This window comes from Chiloscyllium plagiosum, unplaced genomic scaffold (genome assembly GCF_037043375.1).
Source record: "Chiloscyllium plagiosum isolate Xiang-an unplaced genomic scaffold, Cpla_swu_hap1 HiC_scaffold_24, whole genome shotgun sequence".
Classification (NCBI taxonomy): Eukaryota; Metazoa; Chordata; class Chondrichthyes; order Orectolobiformes; family Hemiscylliidae; genus Chiloscyllium; species Chiloscyllium plagiosum.
In genome coordinates this window covers 15,829,792-15,839,405 of record NW_028270162.1, presented here as the reverse complement: position 1 = coordinate 15,839,405, position 9,614 = coordinate 15,829,792, and the positions used below count along the sequence as shown (strand labels likewise).

The window sequence follows — 9,614 nt, the reverse complement described above, 5'->3', positions numbered from 1 at the left end:
AGAGAGGGAAGGGAATACAGCATAAACATCAGCATGAACTGTTTGGGCTGAAAGGTCTGTTTGTGTGCTATATATCCTATGATCTGGCTCTCACTGAAGTTGCTGTTCTTGATGTGGCCAACTGTGAGATTGGGGTGGACAAATATTCTCAAATCTTAATCCAAATTTGAGAATGAGCCAATTAAAGAACAGGGAGAGATTGAGTCGAAATGCCAAAAATATTCAACAGAGAACAGAATTCTAATTATCTTGATGTCTGAATAGCTGTTTGTACCTCAATTTTTGTGTGTGCAGCCCTCAAAAAGCTCACCAAAACTTAAGTGACATCCCTCCCATCTGATAATCTTTCACCTCTATATGAATCCATTTCAAACTGTACAAAATCCACAAACTCACATCCAAAATACTTGGAACATTTATATATTTATTTATAGATATATCTCATATTTAAAATACACTCACCATAGAATTTATATATATATCTTTTAAATAATTTTATTTTCATGTTAACTGCCAATTTTTAGAAAAGAAATTCAATGATAAAATATATATTTTACTACATTATAAAGTTACCACATGTTGACAGTGCTTCAGCGAGAGCCTCAAGACAAAGAGAGACAAACCATGACACTACGTCAGGGTATGTACACCACAAAATGGCACAGGTTCCCAAGACTGCATTTCACTGCTTTTAAGAAACTCTACAAATTAGCATAGCCTAAACTCAATTAGCCCATCAGGAAGCTTTTCTTTCAAAATCAGGGTGTCTGCTTGTGCATTATTTTTAATTAAACTTTAGACAGGGAATGTATAACAATCAATGGTGACATTAGCAAGTAGTATGATGCTACATGAAGCTGGATGAGGATATGGGGCATTGATGTTTTGACAGCTGAAGCCATGAGGACAAAGGACACCATCTGTAAATGGTCTAAATAAAATCTTGCACACTTTTCTGGAGATTCTTTAACAAATCTCATGACATGATTGAGCTGCGCACTGACTGCTGATCTTAACCCGACAATCAAATTAGAAATTGCCGGAAAAATTCAGGTTTTGCAGTTACTGTGGAGAGAAAGCAAAGTAAATGTTTTGAGTCCAATGGCCCTTCATCAGAACTGGTAGTAGCTAGGAAAAGCTGGTGTACATATATGCTGAAGATGAGGGTGAGGGAATTGTTGGGGTAAGGTAAAGGATTAACAGGATAAGTGGAAACAGTGCCCAGACGGGAGGAAGAGAATGAGGCAAACAGAGGGAAGATTTGCATCCGAGGAGCAGGAATATTCATGTTTAGGGCAATAGACATTTTGTAATCTTCATAGTACAGAAAGAGGAAGAAATGTGACTGTATATTGGAATACATTTATAGAATGTCTGAGGATGGTTTAGAACAAGAAGAAATTGTAAACTGTAGAAATATTTATCTCCACAATAGTAATAACAATGGTGAGAGTCCATTAAATCTGAATACTGTATGTTGTTAAATTATAGTACACACCATACAAAGATATGCTGACTTGAGCATCTGAGGAAATGTTAGTCTTAGAGGCCATGAAATACAGTCTAGTTCTTCACAAAGATTAGAACTGCAAATACTGTAAGTATGGGGCAGTGTTAGCAAACCACAGCACAGTGCAGACACTGCAAAGGAACAAAACGACAAAGGATTCAATATTTTGCATACAAAATGGGCAAATCAGATATTATTGCTGGAGAAAAGAAACATGCTTTCAAAGATTATTGTGTTGCACTCATCAGAACAGAAGCAAGAATACCAAAATTTAAAGGGAGAACAATTTTTACAGCACACAAAAGGGATTCTGATAACTCAATGAGATAAGTTTAATTGGTTGGGGCATTGTCATGGAGAATACGTAATGGCACCATTGTCCCCGATGCTTTAGTTTAATTCCCTAAAGGCACAATGCCTGGACATGGTCCTTTTACTTGCAGAGGATATTTGCTGCCAATGATTATATACAGTTTCTTTCAATTGCAACTGCACCATATTGCATGCCTGACTTTTAAAAATGAAAAGGCCCGACAACATTTTATTCTGTTTAATTTAGATTCATTGTTGAAATTTACGCATTTTATAGATTGTTCTCCAAGACTCCATTTTTCTTTAAGAACTGATGGAATACATTAATTTGGCAGCTTTTAAAATGGTAACACTGTACTTGAAACAGTCCAGCTCATTAATGGGTTAGTCTGTGGCAGGAATAGAGCAGGTTTGGAAAATAAACATGGGGATCACAAACTGTTGAAAGATCAATTCCTTGTCGCTTTGCCTTAGAATCCTCACTACATCAGCAATGGGCTCTTGTTGAAACTTAATATCCCCTGAAGGTATTTCCCAAGATCCGCATTTAACAGAACACACTGACTTGATTGATAAAGTTAAACCAGATACGGCTTTGAATGGTGATACAGGCTGACCATGAAGTGGTGAAAAAGTTGCAGTGCCTGTGCGGAGACACATGGATAAGTAACTTACCCTTGAGCAAGGGAATATATGCCCCTTTGTATAGTGACTGGCATGGGATGAGATCACCTCCTGTGAGAGCGGTGGAAAATTTGAGGTTATTCCCTTTAAAATCTAAGCAAGGTGTGAAGCCCATTGCTGACATAAGATGATCCAATTAAATATAAACCAATTGAAACATCAACAGAACACAATATCAAGAGAATGGGACACCGTAGGGAATTGTGGCCCACATTATAAAGCACTAAGTGGCTCGTTTTTGTCTCTTTAGCAAATGCACAATTCACTTCTACTATATATATATTATATAATATATATATATTTATCTTCATATAGATACCTTTTCTGTGTTTAAACATTTACAATAGATAATGTTTACAACATTTAAAAGCAAATAATTTCCATTTACAGAACAACATTTTACATCAGGCATTAACACAGAGACACTTTCAAAATGTACAAACGCTTTGGGTTTTGCAAGTCAGACACATGGGCACTTGGGCTATAGAAGCCATCACTTCTGTATACTGAAGGAGCCCTGGTACACGTCTTGCTGTGCGTATGTGTGCATGCATGCACACGAAAGCACTGGGTGGTGTTGTGTGATTTCCTTGCTATCATACTTCATTCAAGCCTCACCAAGGAGGCAATCAGGAATTGTTTCTCTTGCAAGCCAGTATGAGTTGTTTGCCAACACAGCAGTGGAAATCAACCTTCAGAAAATGCCACTATCCTGTTCAATAATGCCGCCAGCCCATTTAAAATTACTTGTCTTGAGTGGTACAGTCAGGCCTTCACCATTTTCCTGTATTGTGCTAAGGATGAAGCAGACTTTGACTTGCCCCAGGCTTGCAAGAATGAGAAATTGCTGAAGACACTAGGTTGGGGGTGGTTTGACATATCGGAGGTTTGTGCTCATACTCATTGTCTTCAAAACATACACACCTTGCTATTGAACACATGCAACGGAATTAAGGAACTAAAATTTCCTGAAAAGACAAGGTTAGTACAGAGAAACACCAGGGTAAACCAAGTATATACAGTATTGAGTGGTTTATGCTAAATTATTGTTAACATTAATTAGCAGATTCCGGAATTCGCAGGAACATGTGGATACGTATTCACCATTATCAGTGTATTTGACGTGTTAGTTCTCTACCACTTCTCTATAAAATAGCTTTCTCCACCTTTTCACACTTCTTCCTGAAAACAGCAAAGCTCATTTACATAATGTTTACATAACCGTGACTGTTATCATTTCAAAATATTTTTCAGTGGACCTTCATGGCTTTCCTCTTCCAAAGAATGAGAATACAAAGTTTCAGAAGTGCAGTTGAAGGTTAAACATATTAATCTCAGCATCCACTGAGAAGTATTTTAAAAATGATAGCAAACACAGTTTTAAACATTATGTAAATAAAGCTTCCCTGTTGTTAGGAAGAAGTGATGAGAAGATGGAGGAAGCCATTTTATAAAGAAGTGGTAGAGAATTAATACATCAAATACCATCTACCAAAAGAGAAGGTCAAGAAATGGCATTTTGGGTGTTACAAACTAAATCCAAAGTCTTTCATTTGAAAGTTTGTTACAACTTTTCTTTTGTTTAATGGTCACCACCCTTATCTCTGTTACAATCAAGTGCTTTTAAATTGACTGCTAATGGGTCTATTTGCTTTGCCTTTGATTTTTACAAGCTCAGGCCATTTACAGATTTGGTTTTCTAACACCGCACCTGTTATGTCTAAAAATGAACCCATGAACTAGCTCCAATATTCATAATGTGGGGGTGGCACTGAAGACATCAGAGCACAGGAATCACAAAGCAGATTATATTTAGGGATAAACAAGATTAACACAACTGAACATTTTAAATTCCATGGTAATACATTGATATGTGTAACTTTAAGACCTTTGGCATGTCATTTTCAATGTAAGTCCAAAAAAATACTTTTAATGTTTGCTCAGCTCTGGGCAGACATAGGGGATTAACAGGCAGAACATTAGGGAAACGTTTAGCTAAATTAGAACCAACATTGAACAGAGAAAACCTAGCTCCCTTTTTCACTGTACAGCCAGTCTCGCCTGCAAGAATTGAACTGACACCAACAAAAAATGGAGGGAAACAGGAATACATCTAAAACTTAACCTGTCAAACCTTCAGCTCAGCTGGCATCAGGCTGGAATGGCTAGAATCCAAGCTCCTGCTTCCCTGTTCTGAGTGCCCATGAGAAACAATTTTGGCTACAAGTATGAATTTGCAAAAAACTAAAGGCTTTGAGGTGTGTGATACAGCAAGTGGACCATACTGGCTGGAGAATATACGCTATGGGCTATGAATGTATTATTTAATTCCATGCGCTGGGAGGCGAAAAACAGGAGGAGGAACAACAGAGTAACTACAACTCACTTCCAGTGCAAAAACTCCACCAGCCTTTTGACATGGCCATATTTAAATATTAGCATCTTGTGCTGGTGAAAAACCTTGCAACCAATTTTCAAGATTAATTTGGGCTTTGCTGATGATTGATTTCGGAGGAAAGATTGACGTCTCCTTCAGGTTTGACTCAAAGATAGAAATATGTGTGGAGGTTTGAAGTTACATTTGGCAACTGTTAACAACTAATGGGATGGGGGTAGGTTAACCGATCAGAATGAATAGTCAGGGTAGGAATGAAAGGAACATGGACAGATCAAGGAAACTCAAACTCTAGAACGCAGCAAAATCAAAGAAGCTAAAAGCAAGAACAGGAACAAAAGACTAGGAGACACACAAAATAATTTGGGTCATTCCAACAACACCATTGTAGTTTTCCTACCACAGAGCCAGGAGGCCTAGGTTCAGGTCTCACCTGCTCCAGAGCTGTGTAATAACATTTCTGAGCAGGTTGATTTGGAAAAGGTCCACCATGTACATTTCATCTTCATATCAGAGTTAAGAAGAATGAGAGAAGATTTCATAGAAACCTTAAAATTTTAACAGGACTGGACAGGATAAATGCAGAAAGAATGTTTTCAACAATCAGGGACCCCAGCACCAAGGACTCTAAAAGTTTTTGGCCTGGAGATTCGGAGAAATGTTTTCATCAAGAGCGTTGTGAGTCTGTGGCATTCTCTGCCATAGAAATTGGTTGAGGCCAAAACATTTAATATCTTCTAGAAGATGTTAGATATAGCTCTTAAGCCTAATGAGATCAAAAGAGAATGTGTGAATAAGCTTCTGAGCTGGATGATCAGCCATGATCATATCTAAAGGTGGCGAATCAGTGTTGGCAATCTTGAATCTATGTAGTACCTTCCCTAACCTTTGTGGGCGGCACGGTGGCACAGTGGTTAGCACTGCTGCCTCACAGCGCCAGAGACCCGGGTTCAATTCCCGACTCAGGCGACTGTGTGGAATTTGTACATTCTCCCCGTTTCTGCATGGATTTCCTCTGGGTGCTCTGGTTTCCTCCCACAGTCCAAATCAGGTGAATTGGCCATGCTAAATTGCCCGTAGTGTTAGGTAAAGGGGTAAATGTAGGGAAATGGGTGGGTTGCGCTTCGGCGGGTCGGTGTGGACTTGTTAGGCCGAAGGGCCTGTTTCCACACTGTAAGTAATCTAATCTAAACCTCAGCACAATCCAAGGCCCATACAGTGAATGAAGTACCTTTTAAATGTAATCACTGGTGTAACGTAGGAAATACAGTCGCCAATTTGTGCAACTTATTTCCATGAAAACAACGTGATTGTGTCAAACAATCTGCCTTGTACTAATGTTGATTGAGGGGTAAATATTGGCTAGAATATCAGGGATATCTCCTCTATTTTTCGATTTAGACACTGATTCTGGGATGTTGACATGTTCGCCACATAGATCCAACCCTACTCTTACCTTGAATTTAATAAATACCAGCAATGAACGTGAAATCAACTTCTGCTGGAAGGCATGAAGTAATGCTTTTGTTTTCTTGTGCACAGCAAACTCAGCAATGGTTTTTTAAAAAATTGAGGATAAGAGGAATGAGAAAGAAATAACATATTTTATTTAAGAGGAGTAGGAATGGTCAGAACGACATGAATACAGCAAAGGTGGTGAGATGGATGGAAAATTCATGTGACTGTGCAAAGTGTAATGTTTTGAATGAAAGGGTGACATCTGACCAGCGTGCAAGGAGTTTTTCATAAAGGAAAGAACTCACTGGCCGGGGAACACTAGTTTTATACACCACCCATTGCTACTCTTCCTTCAATTCACGAGAGAGTAACATCCTGCAGAAGGCAGAGAGGGGTTAAACTAGCATTGTACTTGATCACATCAGTTTCCTGATGGGTGCGCTGGGTTAAAACTGCTTCCCTAATATTTGAAGTTTTGGTTGATCTCATGGAGAAAAGAAGTATGTTATATGGTGTAAAGGAGATTGTAAGGGTCATCATATGATGACTGAAGAATGTCTATTCTCACTGTTCTCACTATGAACAGTAAGGAAGGTGCAAACTTTGAGTAAATATTGAGGGGCTAAACATTCAAAACCAGCTACACTATGCAGGTCATGTTGTTCTGTTAACAGATTCCCAAAGGAACTGCTTGACTCAGAACTCAAGTGCAGCAGGGGGAGAGTGGGAACTATTTAGGGATGTCCTCCAAATATCTGTGAATAGATCAAACATTCCGACTGACTTGTATCAGTCTCTGGTTGTGAGACATAGCATGTCTGTTTCAAGAAGGTGCCAAACATATCATGAGACATGAATCAGAAACAAGTACCAGAGAAACTCAGCAGGCCTGGCAACATCTTGGAGAGACATAGAATTAACATTTCCGCCCGGTATGACTCTTCTTCAAAACTCATCAAAACAGTCTGTTTAGGACCAGAGACCACATCAATGCAAAACCTGCCCCATTCTGGTGGGTTACTCACTGCTATATAGGAAATGTCAAATCTCCCAGAGTTTCTCGAGGCTTTTCCTCAGAGACGGCAGGGGATTGGGTAGGGATGGGGACTTGTGAACAAGAGGCACAGTTGCACTGCCAATTGTACAATACAGGCTTGGTTACCTCTTAAATATTTTTCTCTGATCATAAGCCAGAAGAGAGAGTACCAGAGCTGTCAGGAGTATCCCATGATTACAGGTCACAAGCAAAAGTAATCATTTGCATTTATGTACCACCTTCTTCCACATCAGGACACCTACAGCCAATGAGTTATATTGAAGTTCTGTTGTATTGTTGCAATGTAGCTCATGTTGCAGCCGAACTGATTACAGTCCAACAAATGTCAATAAGACAATGATCTTTGTCATGGTGTGGGTGAGGCATAGATACAGAAGAACTCACCTGTTCGCCTTCAAATTAGTTATCTTTCATTTTGTCCTGAGAGGGCAGTTGGAGCCTCAGCATGACAACTTGGCTGAACGATGGTATCTCCAACGATGAGCATTTGATCAGCCCCTCACTGGAGGAACAGCTCAAATCACTGAAGTCGAACCAACAACTTTCAGACTCAGAGGTTAGAGTGCTACTCAATGAGGCCTAGTTGAAAATATAATCTGAATCCAACCCAACCTAAAGGAGTCTACATAAAGACTTATGGATTCCAAAGACAAGTCACATAGGACTGAAATGTTAACTCTCAGTTCTCTATCTACTGATGCTGCCAGACCTGCTGAGTTTCTTCAGCATACCATGTGTTTTTGTAAAGACTGAGTTGGACTATATTGGTTGGAGGCAGGAACTGCTGCAAAGTTCAAAGGAATAGGGGCCAATGGCAAAAGCTGGAATCAGGGCTCCTATAGGAAACAGGATTCGGGCAGCAATTACAACAGTGCATAACAGGACTGGAAAACACAGGCTGACAATTGTGTTTAAATCTATTTCTGGAAGTTTCATCATAGGCCTTGTCTTCTAATCCTGCCCTCCCCCAATGCTCTAGCCATTACTTGGCCAACACATCCATATATGTGATATGCTGCCCTCATATTCTGATTAGAGGGCAAAAGAGATTCATTGTTCAATTAGTTGATGAATGACTGACTGTCCACCAAACCATCATTTCCTCTACCCTGAATTTCAAGACTTTTATAAAGCAAAGAACTATGGATGCTGGAGATCTGAAACAAAAACAGAAATTGTTGGAGAAACACAGGAGGTCTGGCAGCATCTGTGGGAAGTGAACCAAGAGTTTTGGATCCAACGATCAGTTCTGAAGAAGTGTCATTGGACTTGAAATGTTGACTCTGTTTCTCTCTCTACAGATGCTACTACAGCTGCTGAGTTTCTCCAGCAATTTCTGTTTCAATTTTCAGCACCCACCATTCTTTGTTTTATTTTAAGGTTTGAAAGATCACTGCCTCATTCAACCTACCTTCTCATCATTGGCCCGAATCCCTTCACTCTGAGGTATTTCCTGAAGCACTTCCCAATACACTGTCCAGTTTGAGCATTCCTTGGTTGAAGAACTGCCCAGACGTTGTTTCTTATTACCTGAATTCCTCAATTTTAAACGGCAGTTCCCTGGCACCATGAACACTTTGCTGCATTGAATATACGCAACAGAACACAGGGAGACTGTACATGGCAAAAAAAGCCCACAGAACCAGCAATTGAGGGCTTCTGCAGCCACAGCAATTATGGAGAAATTCAAGGATTTTTAAGCCGCAGCCTTACGTGAAAACATCTCTCACTGCCACAGAACACACAACACCTGGAAACCAGATGTCCCAGAAAAAAGGTAACACCATAAATGACAATGTATGGATTGAATAGCTGGAGTGGCCTAGATTCCACCCACAATCCTTGGCTGATGTGCTGCCTGGGTTGTTCGCTTCTCCTCCTCCTCCTCAGCTTCATTTATTTTCGATCAATGTCTGCACTTTGTAAACGAGGTCACGCGCCAACTTCAGCACCTGCTTTGCATCGTGATGCTCGGCCATTTCTAGAAGGAAAAACAGGCAGTTGGTAGTTGGCAGGGTTAAGAGGTTGAGCAGTCGACCTCAGGGTGAAACTGCAAGATTTACTGGAAGAGAGAGTGGAACAACATCACTGACATAGGAATCAGCCATAATCATATGGAATGGCAGAGCATATTGAATGGACCAAATGGCTTACTCCTTTTTCTATTTTCTATATTTCTACATCTCGTCCATCTCGAC

At 39.8% G+C, this 9,614-nt stretch overlaps 1 protein-coding gene across 4 annotated transcripts in view; it reads right to left on the bottom strand.

Moving 5' to 3' along the window:
• Window positions 1–9,614, bottom strand: part of LOC122562558 (small G protein signaling modulator 1-like) — a 197,495-nt gene continuing 187,881 nt past the window's right edge. For 3 of the 4 annotated variants that reach the window (XM_043715488.2, XM_087999922.1, XM_087999923.1), the window contains one exon: window positions 2–9,397. In XM_043715488.2, coding sequence (XP_043571423.2) covers window positions 9,309–9,397 — 89 coding nt within the window. In that variant the 3' untranslated portion in view covers window positions 2–9,308. Of the gene's footprint in view, window positions 9,398–9,614 lie in introns of all 4 variants that reach the window. The other variant, XM_043715489.2, reaches the window with a different exon arrangement.